At 44.0% G+C, this 25,003-nt stretch overlaps 1 protein-coding gene across 1 annotated transcript in view; it reads right to left on the reverse strand.

The window, feature by feature from the left end:
• The window catches only part of LOC144792763 (septin-2), a 329,710-nt gene that overhangs the window by 254,090 nt on the left and 50,617 nt on the right, over nucleotides 1-25,003 (reverse strand). Inside the window, exons 3-4 of the mRNA XM_078667947.1 lie at nucleotides 23,630-23,729; nucleotides 20,677-20,763 (exon numbers count right to left, since the gene is read on the reverse strand). Coding sequence (XP_078524073.1) covers nucleotides 20,677-20,763; nucleotides 23,630-23,729 — 187 coding nt within the window. The remainder of the gene's footprint in view (nucleotides 1-20,676; nucleotides 20,764-23,629; nucleotides 23,730-25,003) is intronic.

Consider the following 25,003-nt stretch of genomic DNA (forward strand, 5'->3'; position numbering starts at 1 on the left):
AGAACTCCTTCTACGCCTACTTGGCGTCGAAGAACGGCGACCCGACGGCGAGCGTCGGCCCCTCGACGTCGAGCTTCTCCTCGACGGTGAGCGCCCCTTCTTCGACGTCGAATGCCTTCGCCTCGACGGCGATGTGCTGCCCCTCGAAGGCGACCTCTTTCACCTAGACGGCGATCTCCCATGCCTCGATCTTGTTCTCGACATCGAGGCGCCCCTCGACGACGACCTTCTCCTCTTCGACGGCGAACGGCGGTGTCGCCGTGACGGCGAGCGCCGACGCCGGTCCTTCTCTCGACGTAGAGTCCTCGACGAGGACGACGACAAAATAGTCAACGGAGACTTCGACGGCGGTCTGTTCAGTTCCTTCGACGTCGAATGTCAACGCTGCTTCGACCCGAAGCCCCGGGGAGACGGGGAACAGACTGTAGTCTGGTGATGCTTGCTGGTCTTCCTGCCCCTGGGGAGCCCCCCAGATGCCTCAGCATGGGCAGAGAAAGCCCCTCCAGACCCACCTTGTGCCTTCAGCCTTCTGTCCTCCAGGCCCTGAAGTCTGATCTTCATTCTATCCCTCAGGGTCCTGCCAGAAAAGCCCTGACAAATGTCACACTCCTCTGGGACATGAGAAGAGGGAAGGCAGATGGATACACACCTAGTGTGGGTCCGACTTGGCCTTCTTCCTGGAGCACTCAGGGTATTTGTCGAATAATGCAGGCATTTCGACCATCAAAGAGTGCACCAAAAGACAAACAGGAAGAAAAACCACCAAAGTACTTCAGGAAAGTACTCAAATAACTTGTAAAAAGTAAAAAAATCACCAATAAACCCTTGAAAAGGGAGCGCTCAATGCTCCAGGGTCCTGCTTGCAGGAGCCAGAAAAAAGAACTGAAAGTAAAAGGGACCTGCAGTGCATTCTGGGATACTGTGAAGTTCTGGAAGGTTCTCTTAAAGGCACAGTATCCTGTTTTGAGCCACATAATGGCAGCCTATGGGGCTTGTCTGTCCATGTCTTCCTCTCTATCATTCCAGAGGGGTTTTGCTGTTAAAGCAAGGGAAATCTGGACAGGTTTTGCTTGTAGTGTAGTTCCTATTATCCCAATAGGCTCTGCGCATTGGAATAATACCTTCAATAGTAAAGGCCTAGACCAGACGTTAACTAGGTCTACTACTGACGATATTAGACTTAAAGTTTTGGGTTTTGCCAGCTAGCTCAGAGTTCACTAGAAACTCTCTCGAATGTTCAGGAAGGAATTAACTTCCCTGATTAGACAAGAAGGGATTTAGTTTCTGACAACCATAGAACATGACAACTTTGCTCTCCCCTAACCAAGAGTGTATCTCGAGAGTCGTGTGAACAAAAGGCAATTTATTTTACTCAGTCAGTACGTGCATTCTTAGTCTCATCAGAATGTAGAGAAAAGGAAGAGACGGGCGTGTTCAATAAAAAGGTGTTATTTATTGATCAGTCTCTTTTCTCATACAAGAGAAATGGATCGATATTATTGCAATACTTATAGTTAAGTAAAGTGCATACATAAAAAGCAATAGTATGAAATACTGTAAAAACATTGATATGGTTTCTAAGCCATAAGATGTTTTAAAATGAATAAAATATATTATATACACATATACATTTGACTAAACGTACTCAACTGGTGTTTTTAATACGCCTACCCAGTGTACCTGACCTAAGCCTAATACGTGGGCGGGAATAGAAAGTTACAGTTTAAGTTAAGTTTGTTTTTGCCAAGTGAATAACTAAAGAATTCTCTGCCAGGGGTTGTTCAGTTCTGTACCTGGAATTAAGGATGAATGAGGGATGGTATCTCTCTCTCTGGCCTCGATATTCCAGGCTGCCTGCGAGGGCTACCCGGAAGCGCCGGTGCTGGATCTCTCGGCAGGAGAAAGCAGCGCGTCTCGTTCTCAGCGCGTCAGGAAGGCGGGGCTGTGCCAGCGGGGTCTGCTCTGGGCTTCGGCAAGTATGGCTGCTCCGTCTCGTCACCACGCGTGTGTTTGCATAGGGCAATATCGGTAATATTTATACCTTTAAGGTGCCGAGATTGACGTAAGGATGGACATAGATACGTCAATAAGGATGTCATACGACTTGCTCGTTAGCACATTCTTTTGCTGAAGTTCTCGGTGAAATCAAAACAATGGCCGCAGGGTTTTGCCCAGGTTGTCATAGGTTTGATTTGTTATGAGAACTCCGTATGCCTTATCAGGGGCTGGAGGAATATCGCTTGTCTAATTAGATCGCAAGCGTTATGACCTAATCAGATAACACGTTCCTGTGCCGTAGTGTGACTGCGTCAGATAACGGTATCTGCATCATGGGGGTTTTCTGCCTCATGGGCTGACTGCTAGTTAACTTGTTGGTTTGTTTAACCAGAATAGGGTCAGGAATAGGGGGATCGATTCAGAACCTATAGGAATACATCACACCCACTCCACGCTAACTATGGACATATTTACTAATCTATGCATAGTAAAAACATACTATAGAGTATAGTGTATACCTTACCACCCCAAAATACATAAATGCATTTTGAAAATTTTCAAATATACGGAAGAATTGCAATCATATGTATTGTATGCACTCAAGCTACAGAATAATGCCAAAGTAATCACGCATTTGTATACATTATTGCTATTTGGTATATGAGAAATTACACATGAAATGGCTCTTAATACAGAAAAAAAAGTTGGAGACCATTCCATCACACAATAAAATATTTATGAACATACCAGCGGGCAGCTAATGTCTATAAGCTATCTAAAATGTAGAAACCTTAGTTCTCTAAGAATAGTTCTTACTTTAAGCAGAAGATAGTGTCCCGAAAAATATGCAAAAATATTTTGGGGCTGCTGAAAAATTGCTGTCCGTGAACTGGAGGTAAAATTGTTCATGTGACTTTATTTTTAAAGTTGAAGGCCGAATTCAGGGAACGCCGTGTGCGAGCTTGCTCAAAAGTCTCTATTTCTGCTCTGGTGAGAACATCATATCATTTAGGCTTTCGAAAAAGCGGTCAACAGCTTCCTGGGAAAGTTCCACTAACTCGGAAAAAGGTGTAACCATGCATTCATGCGCATGATTTTCTCCATTGACATTCTGATTCGCATTGCTGACAGAAGGTCGTACCTGTTCGATGCTGCTTTCATCTTGAACTTCACTACCCATTAATCGTAGTGGTGAAGCTTCCACGAATGCCGTCATCAGGATTGGTAGCCGTTGAGGGCAGCAAAGCGTGAACCTTGATCGGGCTCAACAATGTTTCTGCATCCATTGGCGTATCCGATTGTAGCGTTAGACAGGTGTCTAACACGCATTCTTCTCCGCATAGCAGACACCTTAACACAGGTAAAACACATCTTTGCCACATTGGTCGAAATGATAGAAACCAAGTCATGTTCAGGTCTCTAAGCCGGGAGAGTCCCAGGATTTTTGATATCCGGTCCCGGTATCCAATGGCTAGGATTGTTTCTTCCCTTGTCGCAAGAGTTTGGTCTGTGACATGGGTTGCCATAACGAAAAATAAGGACCAAGAATAGTATTCCTGCAATTAGTCCCAAGATCAGGGGAAGTCTGCCAAAAATCGAATGGACGAAATCTGGAAAAATACCCAGTATGGCTTTGAATGGTGTTAATGCCATCGAAAATACTGTCTTAAATACCTTTGAGACCCCATTGGTATCAGAAATATTTAAGATTTCATTCAGGATTTCTGCGAAATGTAAGGGGGAATTAGTCGATAACAATGAATGTATCTCTGCAGTCGTCCTTGCGACTTGTAGATCATACGTTTCTTTTGATGACATGAGCCTTGTAGGCGTCTGAAGAAGCACTGTTTTCATTCTGCTTAAAGTATCTATTCGAATAGAAGTAATTTTCAAGTTGGGCCATGCCCTTGCCTCCCTGTCTGGAAAGGAGCTGGGGAACAATAAGCGTCCACAGCACTTGACCTTCGCAGTCGTAGTTACGAGATAAGGAGTCCCGGGCATAAGACTACAACATCTGCGATCTACAATTAGAATGTAACTCCCATTATAGAGTCTTTGAAAGAATGGTTCTATCTCTGTTGCAGGTGCGCCTTGCTGGTGACATGAAAGGTTGTATGAATTCCCTTCACAGGCTCCATGCAAACTAATTCCGTTACACAGAAGCGTGCCGCTTAGTGACATCGCACAATTATTGCCACTAAGAAACACTTTGTCCTTTATTACTGACACATGCATGTGAATAGGGCAGGTTCTATGTTGTTTTAATGTACCCCTTTCCCAATTTCTCGTACATGCCAGCCTGTATATATTTTTGGCAATATTGAAACCTGAAGGTTGAGATTGGAATATTTATTATCCCATGTATTATCCATTCACTGACAGGTCGTTCTGACATTGTCACTGGTAATCTTTCGAGTTTTTCAATGCTCAAGATTGTATAATCAGCACCCTTTTGTGCCATACTGATTTGTCTATCAGTAAGGTTAAAGATTTGGAATAGTGACGTTGTGTTGATTAAACGCCAAGGCACATATCCTGAACGTAGATTTTGTAACGTCCAGCCAAGCTGTACAATAGAACGCAATTGAGACTGACCGTGTTGTAATAACAGTAAGTCTTGCGATAATATGTCGATTGCTGAAGACACAATGCTGTCCAAAGAAAAAATTCTGGAGGACAGAGTCATTAACCCATTGTCCACTACAGAAAGTGATTTTTCCAAATTAATACGGTCAATTTCCCGTATTCTCTCTGCTGTTTCAATTTGAGTAACCTTCCAGGCCTCATTGTATGCTGCATATACAGAGGCTGCTATGAAACGTTTCTGACGCTGTTTGCGTGGTCCCAAAATGAAATCACGCAAGTCAGCACCATCAGTAAGTAAAGTTAGGTGTTGCTTAATTTCTGTCAGTGTGGAAGTTTGTAGCCACTGAAGGCATAATTTGCCCACACTGTAGGTGGTTATTATCCCTGGGTGATGTCTTTGGGGATATCGAGAGTCTGGCCTGGTCATTTTGAACCCCTGTGTTTTGTTCAGGAATCTGTCTTGACAGTTATTAGTATCTGTGGGCCAGATCAACCACTGTTTCCAATCTGGATGTGTTCTGTTTTGGTTTAATACATAATTTACGTCTATCTCTTCATCTATAGTGCTATTGCTGTATATTGTTGGTTTTGGAATAGACGGTTTATTTAAGTCTTTGATTTTGGCTAGGCCAAGACAGGTAGTTTGTTGAACAGTGTCGTTTAAAAATATCATTTGTTCTGGGATCATGCAGGCTCTAAACAAAGATTCTATACCCTGTACTTGCCATTCTTTTGTACCCCAAACACTTTTCAATTCCACATTTTTGTCCCAATAATCAAAACCAAAAGTATTCATTTGTTCAAAAAATGAGTCCGAATATATCAATTTTGTGTTTGTTATCATGGTCTTAGTTCCTGTCTTGTTTGACAATTTGAAATAAAATGCTTCCGCATTACTTATGTTAAAACCTGAAAAGTATGAATATTTGTCATAGAAGGTACTTGAGCTTCCTTTTGGAGGGGTTGCACAATGTTCCCATTGATTATAATTTAAAACATTTCTAGGTTGTGCAGATCTATGTAGAAAATGGTTACCATAGTGGTTATAACAGTACATACTATCATAATTTGTAGAACCCTGCAAATAATCATGTTTGGTAAATTTAGCAGACATTACTAAGTCAGACATCATATTATTAATGCTTTCGAAGTCCCAATCATCAGCAAATGAGCTTGGTTTTGCAAAGTCACTCAATGAGATCTTAATTTGGTGTGGATATTTCAGGATTTCGACCGGACCATAAATTTCCTAGTCAGTGTTGTCCCAGGCTACCCCACCCGGTATCGGATTGGCTGTGAAGTTGACTGAAGAAAGTTCTCTTTTCTCGACGTGTGACGATGTGTGTGGTTTGAGGATCAAGTTGATTTTCTGACTTGCTGTGTCCATTTTAGCATATTTTCCCTCAATGAAGCGTCCCAAAGTAAGTACCATGATGAGCCAAAGTATGAGGATAAATGCACCAAAACCCACCCAAAATTCGATCCATGGAGAAATCAGATATGTTTCTTTCAGTTGTTTCAAAAGTTCTTTAGCTTTATCTTTAAAGGTTTTTGATGATGTCTGTGTCTTTGATTCACTGAAGCCTTCAGAGGAATCATCGAAGTTTATGAAGTAGCCGGATGCAGTTCTGTCAATTGTTCCAATTGCTTCAGGATTACTGTTTCCTGCATTTTCGCTTGGTACTTCATTGTAGATTGGTGTGTCTCTGCCAAAAGTTTTTATTTGGGTTTTCAGAGGTCTGAGTTCTATTGCATTGTTGCATAGTCCTTGTTGTTCTTCTGTAGGCGTTTCGAATGTGATGAGCCTCTTCGTTAGGACCTCTGTACTGGTAGCAAACCTTGGTGTTCGGCTACTTATTGGGAGTCCACTTGGCCTACTGTGTTTTATCGGCCACATGATTGTGGTTTTACCAGGTCGATGGATACAACTCGGTTCTCCTTTTTACCAGCAAGTGGCGGTAGTACAACAGATCTTGTCCCGTTGATAGACAAGACAGGAACTGCTTTCCTGTAAGAAGGCCCAAATTCCTTCTTTACCGCGATCTTTTCCCTGACTAGATCCCCGACTTTTGGAATCCAGACAGGTCTTGCTGGGACAGGTGGTGGTTCTTCAGTGGTTGTTGGCTGTTGTTTCAACTTTATGTTGCTCAGGTCTTTTCTTGTTTTGTTTAAGTCCTGCAAAATAGCCAAACGGTCTTTGATATCAAAGCTTTTTTCTTTCACCACTGAAGTCTGACTATCAATGTCAGAGATCAACATCCTAGTTCCAAATAATAATTCGTACGCACTGAATCCCTTCAGAGAATTTCTTGGCAAGTTATTTAGACTACGTTGGACACTTATTAGATGTTTGACCCACCCAGCTCCCGAACCGAATACCTTTGCCGTTATAGATTGCTTTATGTCACGGTTTTTTCTTTCAACAATTCCGTTCCCCTCAGGGTGAAATGGACAAGAGTACCGCAATGCCACGCCCATGCTGACCATGGCCTCCTTATAAGCTCTAGAGCTAAAAGCAGGACCGTGGTCCGAATGCAGCATGCCAATTGCGTATGTGCCGATAAAGACTCGCAAATCTTTTATAACAGTTCTGGCGTCAGCCGTTCGCTGGGGCCACATCCATATGAATCTCGTGCATGAATCCACTGCGACCAAGATATATTTATAGTTACCGTCCCTTTGTAAGGGACCGCAGTGATCTAGATAAACACATGCTAATGGTTTATCCGAGATTAGAAGGGGCGTCTGAGCTGGACGTCTCACCGTTGATACTTTCATTTTTTGACATATTTCACATTCTAGAACATAGTTCCTTGTTTGTCTTCTCATTTGTGGCCACCAGTATCTCTGTTTTAATAATGATACTGTGGCTGAGACGCCAGCATGGATGGAAGCAAGCCCTTCGTGTGCCGCTATTAGTCCTAACCTATGTTCCATGTTTGGAATTGCCCTATCCCCCACTCCAGGGATTCGAGCAAAAGGAACATTGTTTGCATCAGTTATGTATGAGTATTTTACTGGAAAGCCTTTCGGGAGTGTTTCTATCGAATCCTTTTCTGAAGCGCTGACAGCTTGTAATATTTCGCTGTCTATTTTTGTTTTTGACCGGGTGATGGCAGCTACGGAAGCCGTTTGCACAGCTGCCTTCGCGGCCTCATCAGCCAATGAATTCCCTGCAACGTGAACGCCATCACGTTGATGACTCAGTGTGTGTATCACGTGAGTCTTTGGTAGTTCTTTTTGCAAAAGAACTACTTGTTCCCAGAGCATTTTATGCTTGATTGTGCCTCCTTTTGCATCCTTAAAACCATTTTGAAGCCAGATCTGCAAGTATTCATTATAAGACTGAACGCAATAATACGAATCGCATACTATCAGCGTGGGGAATTCTCGATCGGTATTTTCAAGCGCCATCTTAAATGCCAGTAGTTCAGCTCGCTGAGCTGTGCAATCTCCTAGAGATTGCGTTTTAGTGAGGGTTGGTTTAAATTTCCCTTCGTGCCAGCGACCTTTAACAATCGCGCACGCAGCACTATAAGCTTGTTTACCCCCGACTGCGGGTTGTGCTGATCCGTCTGTATATATTATACAGCCGTAATGATCTAGAGGCAGAATTTCGGTCGGCGGAGGACATTCAAATTCATATTGGAGAAATTCTTGTGTTTTTAAGTTAGGATCAAATTCGTATGCCACGTCCGTTGCAGCAAGAGAATTAGCCCATTGTATCCATCTCGGATGGAGCGCTTTAGCATTTGGAATGCTTGCCTTTGTTACCGCCTCTAGGGCTGGTATCGGTGTCACGATTATTATTCGTTTACCTTGTGCCAGGGCTCGTTCTTTTGCTATAGCTGTCTGTGTTGCAGTTAGAATTTTTTCCGTAGGGCTAAATTTCATTTCAGCCTTAGTGTACAAGTGTGATTTGAATGCAATTGGTACCTTTTCTCCCTCATTAGAGGTCAGGTATGTGAATCCACATCTCCCTGGGATGACTCGAATCACAAGATTGCGTGTGTTATCACGTGTTTCTAATTTTGTTTTAATTAGCATGTCTGTTTGTAAGCATCTCAAAATTTCTGTGTGTGTTTGAGTCCAATTGGATCTTTTAAAATCTGGTTTTATCAGATCATAAAGGGGTTTGACCCTTTCTGCGTAATTTGCAATGTATGTTCTTCCGAAATTTAGGAAGCCTAGAATCGACTGTAGGTTTTTTAGTGTTCTAGGTGCTTGGATTACGGCACATTTCTCTAGGAAATTGTCGGCCAGGCTTTTGCCTTCACTTGATAATTCATATCCTAAGAACAGGACTGTCAGATGGGCAATTCTGGATTTTTTAAAGTTGAATTTGTAACCCTCTGCTGCGAACCCAAGTATTATGGTGTTCACTCTCTTCAAGTGAGTCTCCAAGTCATCATCTGTTAAGTAAATGTCGTCGACATAAGATAATGCTTCATCATCATATATTTGTAGTAATTCTGTTACTCTCGCTGAGAATACTCCCGGGCTGTTCTTGTACCCCTGGGCTAACCGACAGAATTGTTTTTGAGTGCCATTTATTGAGAACGCAGGCAAATATCTGCTCTCTGGTGCTATGTTTTGACAAAAGAATCCATTAGAGATGTCTAATGTTGTTTTGTATTTTTTGCGCACTATGTTATTCATTAGTGCAGCACTATGCAAATTTTGCACTGCAAAAGTTTTGCAACATGTGTTTAGGTGTCGGTAATCCAAAACTAGACGATATGAATTGTCTGGTTTGGAGACCGGAAACAAAGGGTTGTTCATTTGTGAGGTGCAAGTTTCAATCACCCCCTGGTATTCTAGCTGATCTAGTATTTCTTTTACCTGTTTTTTAGCTTCTTGCTTAATTGGGTACTGCCTTTGTGCAGTAGGTTGTGATTTTAACTGGATTTTGTGAGGAGGAGAGTCCTCATCCCATCCCACGTGATTTTTATATAAAGCAGGAGCTAGAGCCACTGCCCACTTTCTAGCAAGTGTGTATTTTTTATGAATTGGGATATGATTTGAGAAGGCAGGCATAATTACTTCTTCGCCATGAGGGCAATCCCTGACAAACTCTGGTGGCCAGTCTTTTTCAGCTAGAAGGATATCATAGCCCTTGGAGAGATTATCCCAAAATAGTCCCCTTATTTTTCTAGTCTTATCTCCCTCTATACGTAATGTTATTTCGTATATTTTGTGAGGTTTGCTAACTCTGGTGTCTGCAGTTTCCACTTGAAGATATTCATTCGTGTCCACTGTCTCCAGATGATTCATAAGGACTTTGCGAGCTATGCTCACTTCTGCTGCGCTGTCTAGCATTGTCTGAGCCCATTCCCCGTTTTTCAGTTGTGTCCTCAGAATTCTCGGCATTGTTAACTATTTTAATGCTGGCTACCTTCTTCTTTGGAAATTGTAATTTCTTTTTTAGCTGAGCAGGTTCCTTGTCTTTGGACTTGGCGTGCTCTTCTCTTTGTTCTGATCGTCCTCTTCTTTCCGATTTCTGCGAGGAAGTCTGAAAAGATTGAGAGGGACGTGTATCAATGTCTTGATATCTATCAGGCTTTTTTATATTATCCCTATTTCTAAGGTTATATCTTTTCCCAGAGGGGTCACTCTGGGGTGACCTTTGTCTTTGGTTCGGAGATTTCTCTCTTCGCCTAGGAGACCTTCCTCTGGACTGGAATTTCTTTTCTTTGGGATTGGATTGTTTGTTTGTTTCCAGCTCTTTTTCTGTGATGTTGAATTATTATTAAAAAATATTTTTTCAGGACTTTCAATTAGTTGTGGTTTTACTGGTATTCCACCTAAACTATCTCTACCTAGTTCCTCATAGGATTTTTCTATGATTCTGGCAATTTCAGCTGGTTGGTCTGCTATATCTGTTTCCTTTAACCTCTGGCGGATTGCCACATTTGCTGCTTCTCCCTTTATGTTGGCTAATAATATAGCCGAGACCTGCTTGAAGTCTTTCAGTAATTTCATACCAAGAGTTAAAGCGGGTTCTGGACCGTATTCGTCTTGAATTTGTTTTAGCACATCTGGTATTACCGAAATGGATGGAACACCGTGCGTTTTTGTGTAGATGGAAGCAAAGACTGTACCCCAAGTGACAGATAGTCAGAATCCTGTGCTTTTCTAGCGGGGTGGTGTCTGGAAACACCGCCTCTATTTGGGTGATTTTCTGCGCTAGCCAGAATGGTATTTGTTCCCGTTTAGCCGGTACTTTACCTAGGCAGGACTGGATGTTCTGTGGTGTAATTTTATTTGTGTTCCCCTGGTGAGGGGTCAGCTGTGGGAGTTTAATAGCTGGCTGAATTGTTGAAGTCCGCATCACATACTGGACTAATTGTCTACGTATTTTTATTAATTGTTTTAGCTGTGTTAATAGGTTAGCTGCAGACATCCCGTCCATGTCTGGATGTGGTGTGTATCCGGCTAGGACCGGCCACGTTGCTCCTGGTCTACCTAAAGGACCGAGCCTGGTGATGTGATTATTATGTTTTAGGGCGCCATCAAATAAGAGCAAATGCTCTTGAAATTTGAGTGGTACTTCCACCTCCTCGAAAGGAGTGTAATTTTCAGGAGGTTCCTCTATTTTGTAATAGTGGAAGTACTTTGTTACAGGATTTGCTGCTGGAAAATTTATCCATGAATAGTATACCTCTGTCTGCCGATATTCGTGTGCCTCAATTACGAATATGACTGTACCACCTCTAGGTGTCAGTCCATTTTCTATAAGTTTTATGGTTATAGATTTCCTTTTAATGACCGGGATGAGTATTATATCCGGGTCTGCTTCCTGTATGGTAGCATCAGCTGCTGCGAGTTCAGTTGCTAATCTAACTGCCTCTCTTTCTTCATCACTGTCTACCATTTTACTGACAGGATGGTTATTTTGTTTGTTTGCAGACCAGGTTTCTTATGGAAACAAAGATTAGATGCACAATATTTTGGAACAGTGTATCCTTCAACGTTGACTATACCAAGAACCATACATAGGAGTTCCCTCCTGCGAGGTCTGGCGGATATGACCTTTTACCCACTCCAGACGTCTTTGGAGTATTATGGGAGAAAGGGGTCTGAGTGAGAAAGCACGACTGAGTTACTTTAAATGTCTTACGTTAGTTTTATCGCCCTTTCCAAACGCGTTGGGCGCCATGTAGTGTAGTTCCTATTATCCCAATAGGCTCTGCGCATTGGAATAATACCTTCAATAGTAAAGGCCTAGACCAGATGTTAACTAGGTCTACTACTGACGATATTAGACTTAAAGTTTTGGGTTTTGCCAGCTAGCTCAGAGTTCACTAGAAACTTTCTCGAATGTTCAGGAAGGAATTAACTTCCCTGATTAGACAAGAAGGGATTTAGTTTCTGACAACCATAGAACATGACAACTTTGCTCTCCCCTAACCAAGAGTGTATCTCGAGAGTCGTGTGAACAAAAGGCAATTTATTTTACTCAGTCAGTACGTGCATTCTTAGTCTCATCAGAATGTAGAGAAAAGGAAGAGACGGGCGTGTTCAATAAAAAGGTGTTATTTATTGATCAGTCTCTTTTCTCATACAAGAGAAATGGATCGATATTATTGCAATACTTATAGTTAAGTAAAGTGCATACATAAAAAGCAATAGTATGAAATACTGTAAAAACATTGATATGGTTTCTAAGCCATAAGATGTTTTAAAATGAATAAAATATATTATATACACATATACATTTGACTAAACGTACTCAACTGGTGTTTCTAAATACGCCTACCCCGTGTACCTGACCTAAGCCTAATACGTGGGCGGGAATAGAAAGTTACAGTTTAAGTTAAGTTTGTTTTTGCCAAGTGAATAACTAAAGAATTCTCTGCGAGGGGTTGTTCAGTTCTGTACCTGGAATTAAGGATGAATGAGGGATGGTATCTCTCTCTCTGGCCTCGATATTCCAGGCTGCCTGCGAGGGCTACCCGGAAGCGCCGGTGCTGGATCTCTCGGCAGGAGAAAGCAGCGCGTCTCGTTCTCAGCGCGTCAGGAAGGCGGGGCTGTGCCAGCGGGGTCTGCTCTGCTCTGGGCTTCGGCAAGTATGGCTGCTCCGTCTCGTCACCACCGCGTGTGTTTGCATAGGGCAATATCGGTAATATTTATACCGTTAAGGTGCCGAGATTGACGTAAGGATGGACATAGATACGTCAATAAGGATGTCATACGACTTGCTCGTTAGCACATTCTTTTGCTAAAGTTCTCGGTGAAATCAAAACAATGGCCGCAGGGTTTTGCCCAGGTTGTCATAGGTTTGATTTGTTATGAGAACTCCGTATGCCTTATCAGGGGCTGGAGGAATATCGCTTGTCTAATTAGATCGCAAGCGTTATGACCTAATCAGATAACACGTTCCTGTGCCGTAGTGTGACTGCGTCAGATAACGGTATCTGCATCATGGGGGTTTTCTGCCTCATGGGCTGACTGCTAGTTAACTTGTTGGTTTGTTTAACCAGAATAGGGTCAGGAATAGGGGGATCGATTCAGAACCTATAGGAATACATCACATGCTGTTTGTGGATTTTTGGTGGAATTTCTAGTTGAAGTACTGGACAGTGTAGCATGTGGATATAGGCTGCTTTATCGGTCTTTAAATTCTCTCTTAAGTGTCTGTGCAGTTCTGCATTTTTCGACAACTTAAGAGATTATTTTTGATTGCTCCGGGGTCCACGCACATGGGCGGGACTATTCACTAGATTATGACTATACACAGAGATCCCCTAATACAGAACTGAAGCATTGACATATTTAACTCTTAAATAAAAGTAATTCTCAACTCAATATTGGAGCATGAGAACGAAAAGATATTTTTAAATGCTTTTAAATGACAAAATCAGAATGAAGAGTTAACTTAATGATTAAGTTAATTTCATTAAAATGTTCTCCCTGTTCAAAGCATCACATTTAGAAACAGTCGGCATCTTGCTCCCAGTGGCTGTTAGACACAGTGGTATATTTAGAACTGAAAATTACAGTCACAGTTTCTTTTAAATGGGAGAAATTGAACGTTTAGAAAAATGTTTCTATGCAACATTATCTTAATGTTTTTCTCTACTTTGAATTAAGCCAATTAAGTCCTAATGTTTTATGAAGCATGTTTTTTCGCTTTAAACTAGTCACATTTGAAAAAATGCCTATTTTCTTGGTAGAAATAAGGCACAGTGTCTATAGGCCACTGGGAGTAATATGCCTGCTGTTTGTAAAGACACATTTACATGGAAGAAAATTAAAATGATGAGTTTTATGTAATGCATTTACGGCCACATGAATCATTGTTGCCGTTTACGAAAATTAAGGAATCGCAATTAAAAAAAATCGCAAACGGCTATGCATTAAGAAATCGCAATTTTTTTCTCCCAGTGACGTCATTCTATTACATCACAGAGTTCTGAAATAGAAGAATGAAATATTCACATACGTTTCTTAACAAGCCACAGCGGTGCCTCTTTCACACGTACAGTCAGCGTGAGCTGCTCGGACTGAATGTACCACACGTGCAAACAAACACCAGACAATCCATCCAGCAGTTCTACCTTTTGAGACAGCTTTGCCCTGATGAATTTGTGGAAGATACAAACAGCTGCCCCCTACTGATTCACTCCTCTTACACTTGCAAAGAATATTCTTTGAAACAGGAGCTGCCCCTTCGGTAGAAACCACAGATAGGTTAGCTCTGCAGGTATAGAAAAAGCAACTCTTCCCTTACAAAGCACCGACCCCAAGTAAAGAAGGGATTGCCTCGGATAAAACTACTGTCCAAGTTAATCTCTGTGGAGTGCAGTTTTATACGGATACAGAGAGAACCCGAATAGTGTTTAGTCCCCGCACACAAAGAAGGGAATCGAGAGGGAGTTCTGAAACCCCCACTCTGAAGTCTTCGACCCCAGTTCATGTTGTGTGGCTGATGTCTGCCAGGTTACAGAAAATAAATCCCATCTAAAGCGCTTCACCTCCCGAGAAACTATTGTGTCAGGTGTGATTCTGGCCATGACACTATGTAATGGGCCCCAAGCGAGCCACAGGTAAGCGAGGCTGATCTCTGACTGGACCCAAGGTTGGCGAAGATTTGCAGCTCTGTTTCCATCATTTTAAAACCTTAAAAGAATATGGTCACAATACCACATTCTAGTGGCAAACCCTTATTGCAATCGCTCTAGACTATGACAACCCTACCTATCTGGGCTGTCCAATCAACTACTGAGGAGACAACTGATCGGATGACAACTTTGGCTTGCTCATCATCACTATAGCAACCCTATCCTTCGAGCCCCGCAATGGCGGCCTCTTCGCTCTCGAGTGATGTTTAAAACCTTGGTCATTATGCATAGGACAACGGATCAGTCCAATATGGATTTTACCGCAGCTAAATTTAGACTCCATACACAGCAAAGTTTCCTAGGTTCTGCCCACCTTGTCTGCTGGAGGGGCCAAGATCGAAAACTGCCGCGTTCTGGAAGTGAACAGTCTTGGTTGGTGCAAGCCAGAGTTTACACAGGCCCACAGCCCTGCCCAGGTCATCCTCTGGCCTGATCTTTCATCAGGGTTGAGGACTTGGCTGCTCAACCAGTGATGACCCACTCCCACCCCTCTGTAGCTCACAATACTCTATTTTATCTCCTAGGCTGACTTTTCACACTAAGTTAGTGGACAGGTTTTATTAACAGGTATGTTTTGTGAATGCATCAAGATACTCCAGCGAAAGTTGTGCTTTATGAAACAAAACAAAACATTAAGAGTTCAAAGGGAGCACTACAAGTGTGAGGGCAATCTTAGGGAAATTGTCCCGACATTCACAGACACCTTACTCTGAGAAGGCGCTTCTCCCCCTGCACCTCCCCTGGTAACCTTTCTCTTGCACGCTTGGACATCAATTTCACCGTCTCCCCCACCATTATCAGTAAATTTTCTTTATTGATTTGGCGCTTTTGGCGGGTGAAATGGGGACAATTAATTAAATGTAAAACAAAATTCTGTGGTAAATTCCTTCCACTGCAATAGGACACCTTTCAACAATGTTGTTGTAACAGCGCCTTTATTTCCTCCTCCTACAAAATGCCACTCTTATTTAATAAAGCTGGTGCATTGGCTGCGGGTCAGTTAATGCCCGCCGACTCCCACGGTAACTGTAGCCTTCCACAACAAATGATTTGCTTTTCTTCAGGTGTTGGGTTGTGTACTGCACCTTGAATAGACATGTTTTCCAGCGGTGTGCTCAACAACTAAATCAGGGAACATCTGCTTTAAACACAAATAGGGCCTTAAGGGGCACTTTACATTTTCATTCTATCAAGGGTGTGATTGCTTTGTCTTGACTGGCATAAAGATTCCGTTGTTGAGTTTATAAAAGGGGGTGGTGATGGACGGAGCATCTGAACCAATCAAACACTCACACCCAGTCAAAAGATCTGGGTTTGATCCATCACCGTTCTTTAGCCCACTCTGCCACCCCAGTTCAGACATGGCTATATGCAAATCAGTCTGACCCTGTGCCTCATGGGAACAGTCCAGCCCGAACTGCCAAGCCACGCCTTCCCTGGACCGGAAACAAGCTTCCGAGGACCGGTTTCTGGCATTACAGCCGTCTTCAGCCCGGCTTGCTTGAATCCAGTGGCAAAGTGAGCAAGGGACTCACGTCTGAGCATACCCTGGCACACTTATGGCGGCCAAAGCGGTACACTGGGGGTGAGTGTTTGTATTGTCAACGCTCCGTCCATCATCACCTTTGGTTTTTCTTTGTTCGCCCTAAGTTGGCAGGGTATGCTCAGACGTGAGACCCGTGCTCACTTTGCCACTGGAGTCAAGCAAGCCCGGCTGAAGACGGCTGTAATGCCAGAAACCGGTCCTGGGAAGCTTGATTCCGGTCCAGGGAAGACATGGCTTGGCAGTTCGGGCTGGACTGTTCCCATGAGGCACAGGGTCAGGCAGATTTGCATATGGCCATGTCTGAACTGGGGTGGCGGAGTGAGCTAAAGAACGGTGATGGATTAAACCCAGATCAGTTGACTGGGGGTGAGTGTTTGTATTGTCAACGCTCCGTCCATCATCACCTTTGGTTTTTCTTTGTTCGCCCTAAGTTGGCATGGTATGCTCAGACGTGAGACCCTTGCTCACTTTGCCACTGGAGTCAAGCAAGCCCGGCTGAAGACGGCTGTAATGCCAGAAACGGGTCCTGGGAAGCTTGATTCCGGTCCAGGGAAGACATGGCTTGGCAGTTCGGGCTGGACTGTTCCCATGAGGCACAGGGTCAGACTGATTTGCATATGGCCATGTCTGGACTGGGGTGGCGGAGTGAGCTAAAGAACGGTGATGGATTAAACTCAGATCAGTTGACTGGGGGTGAGTGTTTGTATTGTCAACGCTCCGTCCATCATCACCTTTGGTTTTTCGTTGTTGAGTTTATGGCAGCTGTAAGCACCAGTATACACAGATTTGTTTTTTACACACTAGAAAGAATTTCATTTTTAATCTGAAAAGCTGCCCTCTACAGAACTTGCATTACAAACCATAGTACGTCTGGTAGATGCATACTTCATCTCTGTCTGTACGTTGTTGATCTGGTTGGGATTCTCGGATACTATATTGTCTCGACCTAATTAAATGGAGTAGTATCACTTGTTTCAAGAATGTTGTATGCTCTAGATTCCTGTGAAATTGCTTTTTACAGCAGATTTTGCTCACAATTTGTGGTTGAGAGGGAGTTATGGGTACACCCTGAGGAAGCAGCTCCAATGAGAACTGCCTCTAGATCGTTGCATTTCTCTGGTGTCTTGCATCCTCATGTTCACATCCTCCCTCAGGGGTGTGGGTGCAAGTGGCTTAGAAGGTATTTTTTGATTCAACTACAAGCACTGTGTTGATACCTCCTCTTGAGCAGCTGTAATTTTTTACAGCAAGTCCAGCTTGGGCGTAGACCTTAGTATCGATGAAGACCCTGTTCTTGAAGCTGGTGGTCACGCAGACCTTGGTATCTTCGAAGACCCTGTTCTTGAGGCTGGGGGTTATGCAGACCTTGGTATCTTCGAAGACCCTGTTCTTGAGGCTGGTGGTCATGCAGACCTTGGTATCGATGAAGACCCTGTTCTTGAGGCTGGTGGTCATGCAGACCTTGGTATCGATGAAGACCCTGTTCTTGAGGCTGGTGGTTATGCAGACCTTGGTATCGACGAAGACCCTGTTCTCGAGGCTGGTGGTCATGCAGACCTTGGTATCTTCGAAGACCCTGTTCTTGAGGCTGGGGGTTATGCAGACCTTGGTATCTTCGAAGACCCTGTTCTTGAGGCTGGTGGTCAGACCTTGGTATTGATGAAGATCCTGTTCTTGAGGCTGGTGGTCATGCAGACCTTGGTATCGATGAAGACCATGTTCTTGAGGCTGGTGGTCAGACCTTGGTATTGATGAAGATCCTGTTCTTGAGGCTGGTGGTCATGCAGACCTTGGTATCTTCGAAGACCCTGTTCTTGAGGCTGGTGGTCAGACCTTGGTATTGATGAAGATCCTGTTCTTGAGGCTGGTGGTCATGCAGACCTTGGTATCGATGAAGACCATGTTCTTGAGGCTGGTGGCCATGCAGACCTTGGTATCGATGAAGACCCTGTTCTTGAGGCTGGTGGCCATGCAGACCTTGGTATCGATGAAGACCCTGTTCTTAAAGCTGGTGGTCATGCAGACCTTGGTATCGATGAAGATCTTGTTCTTGAGGCTGGTGGTCATGCAGGCCTTGGTATCGATGAAGATCCTGTTCTTGAGGCTGGTCGTCATCTTGCACCGAATCCGCTCTTAGATCCATCTTAGACTCCAAGGTGATCCTCCTTGCAAGGTCACTTTTCGGGTTATTCAAATTCGGAGGCATGCCTGACCTGTGTTTTATTCTCCCGCATTTGATGGATGTTTGTTTCAAGGCAGCTCTTCTTGAAGAACCAGCAGCGTCATGAGCACCACACTGGATCTTGGGCTGGCCCAGATCCTCCTCTTCTGGACTGAGACATCCTCCCAGGTGATAGAGCAATCTACAAATCTGCATGACATGACAATATTCCTCCTCATCTAGTTTGGCAATGTATTTAAACTCCTCACAAGACTCCTAGGGTTTATCTGCAACCCAGTCTATTGAAATATCATCACGCCAATCACTACGATTCATCGTGGTGCCTCCATAGAAATGATAATAAAAAACTGTAGAACTTCTTTAAAAACAGCAAACTGTTTGGTGTGAGGTACAAAAACAACATGGTGTCCCACTCCCCATGTACAATTCTCGTACAATCTGAAAACCCGAGCCCTTTTTTTTTATATTCCATCAATGCTCTGGTTCCGTACCGAATTCCCAGACATCCAGTTTCAACCCACTGTGTAGCTTCTCAAACCAACGCAAACAAACAGCTCTGACCCAGATGGTGGAAAAATACTACAATCCAAGGTGGAATCTGTGTCCCGGGGCATTGTGGGTTTAAGAGTGAATAATCACGAGTCATTCCAAATCCTTCCTTGCATGCCTGAAACCAAAACAAAGACTTCAAAGTAAAAGAATCTGTATTATTTCAAGCTCAATACCAGATGGCAGGAGAGCGCACAGCATGCAACCTATAACAACACAGGCTGCAAACACACACCGCCGACGACTCCTGGCAAGAAGAGCGTTTCCCTTCCTACTTTTGGCCATGTCAGGGTAGGCATCATATAAAGCAATCCCAAAACAGGAAGAAGGTAAACTTTTTACAATATGGATCATATAAAGTAAGCAGGGACTGGAAGCAGCTCCCACTGGAATAAGAAGTGAAGTCGAAAATCCTCATCCCAAAGCTCGCCCCAACCACCGCCTGTTGCTCCCCCTCCAACCAACAAGTGCAAATCTAGGCCGAAGGATGATCTTTGACACCTAATGGGCTACTTCGAAGAAAAAGAACTTCAATATTACTAACTGGAATTAAACAAGCACCGATTAGGTGTGAAAAGAGCAATCAGGGAAAATGAAACTGAACATTGCAGGGTAATTAAATGAATGACTTGGAGCATAGGGGTTGTGTCGATTAAGGGATAGATATGGGTTGATGAACACCTAAAGTGATACAGCTTAAGGGGTACTTGTGACAACCATTAGCTCACTAAGGCTCATTTTCCTGGCGGAAAAGTACATGTAGGTTGGTGAGTTGAGGTCAATTTTTGGGAGTGATTATTGATCAAGTACATGTAGGTTGGTGAGTTGGGGTCAGTTTTTGGGAGTGATTATTGATCAAGTCCATGTAGGTTGGTGACTTCAGGTCAGTTTTTGGAAGTGATTATTGATCAAGTACATGTAGGTTGGCGAGTTGGGGTCAGTTTTTGGGAGTGATTATTGATCAAGTACATGTAGGTTGGCGAGTTGGGGTCAGTTTTTGGGAGTCATTATTGATCAAGTCCATGTAGGTTGGTGAGTTGAGGTCAGTTTTTGGGAGTGATTATTGATCAAGTACATGTAGGTTGGTGAGTTGAGGTCAGTTTTTGGGAGTGATTATTGATCAAGTCCATGTAGGTTGGTGACTTCAGGTCAGTTTTTGGGAGTCATTATTGATCAAGTCCATGTAGGTTGGTGAGTTGAGGTCAGTTTTTGGGAGTGATTATTGATCAAGTACATGTAGGTTGGTGAGTTGGGGTCAGTTTTTGGGAGTCATTATTGATCAAGTCTATGTAGGTTGGTGAGTTGAGGTCAGTTTTTGGGAGTGATTATTGATCAAGTACATGTGGTGAGTTGGGGTCAGTTTTTGGGAGTGAATATTGATAAAGTCCATGTAGGTTGGTGACTTGAGGTCAGTTTTTGGGAGTGATTATTGATCAAGTACATGTAGGTTGGTGACTTGAGGTCAGTTTTTGGGAGTGATTATTGATCAAGTCCATGTAGGTTGGTGACTTGAGGTCAGTTTTTGGGAGTGATTATTGATCAAGTACATGTGGTGAGTTGGGGTCAGTTTTTGGGAGTGATTATTGATCAAGTCCATGTAGGTTGGTGAGTTGAGGTCCGTTTTTGGGATCGATTGATAGCCCCTTTGCTCAGCCCCCTTCAGTGCCACCTAAGCAGAGGCCCTTGCTTACCTGCGGCTCCAGGAATGTAGCGTTCCGGATACAGGTCCGTGAGGAAGAGGCTGTTTATAAGGGTGGATTTTCCCAGGCCAGACTCCCCTGCAGGGAAAACCAACAATCACACCATGAGAAAAGATGGACAATGAACAGGTTAAAAATAACTATACTGTAACACTTATCCCTGACCCATTTCACACAAATTACTTTTCTTTTCTAAAGAATCTCGACAATTGCGTCACTGAACTGAATTAGTAAATAGGAACATTTTGCAACAGTTCCTTTGCTTTTAGTTTATTTTAAATATAGCCTTCAAAGATCGGCAAAACTAAAATAGGAACAAAGGGGTTCATCTTTGCGTTGGCAGGGTATGCTCAGACGTGAGTCCCTTGCTCACTTTGCCACTGGATTCAAGCAAGCCGGGCTGAAGACGGCTGTAATGCCAGAAACCGGTCCTAGGAAGCGCATGGCTTGGCAGTTCAGGCTGGACTGTTCCCATGAGGCACATGGTCAGACTGATTTGCATATGGCCATGTCTGAACTGGGGTGGCGGGGTGGCAGGGTGGGCTAAAGAACGGTGATGGATTAAACCCAGATCTTTTGACTGGGTGTAAGTGTTTGATTGGTTCAGATGCTCCGTCCATCACCACCCCCTTTTGTACTACATATTCCCAGGAAGGCACTGTCACTTACAGAAAATTGATTATCAATTCCTCTGATGCACTGGCCCATCTACGAGAGCACTGGGACAGGGATCTTGAGGGCTTGGAAGATGACAAACGGCCCTAGCATCTCCTAGGAAGGGTGCTATACGATCACGGTTTCGGTTAGTGCAACTAAAAATCCATCATAGACGTTATTTTGCATGCACTACCACGGTAAAGAAGGGTATGGCAAAGACCGCTCTATGATCCACACAATGTAGTCAAGTGGGGACGTTTATCCACATAATATGGAGCTGCCCGGTGCTTCAGTCCTACTGGGAATCTATGGTTGCTTTTCGGAATAAGGATGGTGGGGGCATGATTGAGTTATCGGCAAAGTGGTGCGTCCTAAATATTTGGGATGCAACCGACCTTGCCCAAATAGAGTAGATCTGGGTGGCCCTGGGGTTGATGGTGGCTAAACCAAACAGTGTACAAACGTGGAGGGCAGAGCTTGGCCCGCGTTTGAGTGACTGAGTGGGATATGGATAGGTACATGCTGGCGGAGAGAGCGAGGTCTGTGAAGATAGGGGCTGTCCAAATAAATGGATCAAGTCTAGGGAAATTGAATGCCTACCGTGGTGATATATTAACAACAAGGGGTGGTGATGGACAGAGTCTCTGAATTAAGCAGAATACTCTCACCCAGTCCAGAGATCAGGGCTAGATCCAACACCGTTTTTTAGCTCATTGCACCATCCCAGTTTCAGAACCTGGCTGTATGCAAATTAGTCTGTCCCTGGCCCAGTGCATCATGGGAACAGGGCAGACCAGACTACAAAAGCCAATTCTTACACTGGGAAGGAAACAAGCTTCCGGGGACCGGTTTCTGGCATTTCAGCCTCGTCGGCCCGGCTTGCTTGAATCCTGATGGTGCAATGAGCAAGGGACTCACATCTGAGTATACCCTTCCACGCTTAGGGTGGACAAAAATATTAACAACAAGGGGTGGTGATGGACAGAGTCTCTGAATTAAGCAGAATACTCTCACCCAGTCAAGAGATCAGGGCTAGATCCAACACCGTTTTCTGCTTAATTCAGAGACTCTGTCCCTCACCACCCCTTGTTGTAAATAATTTTGTCCACCCTAAGCGTGGAAGGGTATACTCAGACATGAGTCCCTTGCTCATTGCACCATCAGGATTCAAGCAAGCCGGGCCGAAGATGGCTGTAATGCCAGAAACCGGTCCCCGGAAGCTTGTTTCCTTCCCAGTGTAAGAATTGGCTTTGGTAGTTTGGTTTGCCCTGTTCCCATGATGCACTGGGCCAGGGACAGACTAATTTGCATACAGCCAGGTTCTGAAACTGGGATGGTGCAATGAGCTAAAAAACGGTGTTGGATCTAGCCCTGATCTCTTGACTGGGTGAGAGTACTCTGCTTAATTCAGAGACTCTGTCCCTCACCACCCCTTGTTGTAAATACCGTGGTGATATATGGCCTTCCATTGCAAGTGGCAATCATGATTTATTCCGCCTGGTGGGTCCAGAATTGGCAGAAACCTAATGAAACGCTGAAATGGAGGGTGGAAGTCTGGGGACCGTTTGGGATGGATGGGTTCTGGCTGCTGTACACCTACACTGTGTACTCTCTTGTTCTTTTGTTCATCTCCATACAATAAAGAGATCTTTTGGTCTCGAATACCACACATTGCCCTTGCAGAAATAGCACTGAAAGGAGCTACTATGTGTGTGCATGTGCTCTTGTGAGAAGGGTCGGGGGCTAGATATGACGTAACCCATGGCTCGGCACAGAGCTTGGATGCTTCGTTGAGTCCCCCCACACCTGGATGTACAGTAACAGACTCGAAGCCCTGACCGCTCTGCCATACATGATAAAACGTTTCTTAAGTTGGCAGCTCTGCACCAATGACACTCTGAACTGACAGACAGGGATTATTCTTGGCGACCAATACATGAGTCCTGGACCATAGCTGCAGGAATGTGGGAAAGAGTAAAGTGGTACACTTCTAGAAGGCAATAGATTGGCGGACTACAGTTTTTCTCCTATTGTTCACGTCCTTAGCAGACAGGTCATGGGAAGACAGTTTGCCATTGCATCGTTCTAAGTCGTAGCCACAGGTTTTTCATTAAAAAGCTACAGTGATCACCTTTATCAAACTGATGAATGAGGAGAAAAAAACATTCACAAGTCAGTAGCATGAGGAAGCAAAAGGAGTAAGTATGAGCATTACTTTGACATGACTGCGGCTATTCCGACAGTCTAGACGCAAGCACCAATCATGGATAACAGAAAAATGACTCACCGACCACCATGAGCGTGAACTCGAAACCCTTCTTGACCGATTTCCTATGGACTTGGTTGGGTAGGTTGGCAAAGCCCACATAGCCGGCGGAGTCTGAGAACTGGAAAAGAAGGAGGATTTCAGATGGCCATACCGTCGCGTCTGTGCAGTCAAACATGTGGATGTGGCTCACTATGCAAGCAGACAAGACCACCCCAAGGTATCAATGACAGAGATATCGCCTCACAGCTAGTCGCAGTCAAGAGCACCAAGGCATAGAATTACACATTCAGACGTCCTATCACACACTACATCGCTTCTCTCAGGGGACCATCACCATGAAAGATTGGGCAAACCTCACCACTATTATTCAATGCGTGCACAAGACCGCTGGTGAAGGGAACACAACATCACAAACAATTCTAAATGTATGCAGCCCATTCTTGAACCCTTGTGAGATGGCGGAAAACTTTGGAAAAGCATCAGTGAAATTTCACAAATGCAGTTACCTGGGCAAGGGATAGTGACCTGGGCGTCAAAGGGATCAAGACCATGGTGCATGGGACCTGCACTGAAGCAGCCTTCCAGTCAACTGGACACAGGGAAAGGGCAACGGAACCCCTGAGGGAAGTGAAACCCTGTACCTGTGGCTCAATGCCCAACTTTAGAACAGATCAGCTTGCTGTGAAAGGGACAAAGCTCTGGTTGTGATACTGAGCGTGGTCTGTCCATTGCCTAATAATGACACTTTTGCTTTAATGTCTATGGTGGAACGCTCAAGACAGTTTTAGAAATTAGAGCTGTTCTGCGATGAGGAAGCAATTTACGGCTTAATATTAGTAAATAAGTCATGGTCATTGACAAAGACAGTCAGTCTCATCTTTTGGCTTTGGCAATATTAACTTACTTGGTTTGCCAATTCTTTTTTACCAATGCTACTCAGCAGTGGTAAAAAAAAGTCGCTACAATGCAAGACTGCACATGCGCCCTGTCCAGGGCACAAGTCGTAAAAAAAGAAGTGGGGTGACGCGGTCACCGGAAGTGAGGTCACGACAGGAAGTGAGGTCACGAAAGATGCCGAGCTCCTCGTCCCAGAGAGGCCAAAGAGTGAAGTCCAGCTGTTTGGCAGGGGGGATGGCATCCCCCGGTAAAATAAGTAGGGGGACGACGTCCACCGGTGTGGTACCCCAACTCGAGACCTGGCCCGGTCACTTCGACAGTCATTGCCCTATCAATTCGACAGTCGCTGAGTGAAGACCTATACACATGCTTGCATCACCACACACATATGCATATGTCATCATGCGGTGGGCATTTTGTTGTTGTTTTGCATGTGAGATTTTTTTGTTTAAACTGTTTCTGGATGACGGTCACCAATCTTATTGCGGTAAATTC

The sequence above is a fragment of the Lissotriton helveticus genome, chromosome 11, assembly GCF_964261635.1.
Source record: "Lissotriton helveticus chromosome 11, aLisHel1.1, whole genome shotgun sequence".
Classification (NCBI taxonomy): Eukaryota; Metazoa; Chordata; class Amphibia; order Caudata; family Salamandridae; genus Lissotriton; species Lissotriton helveticus.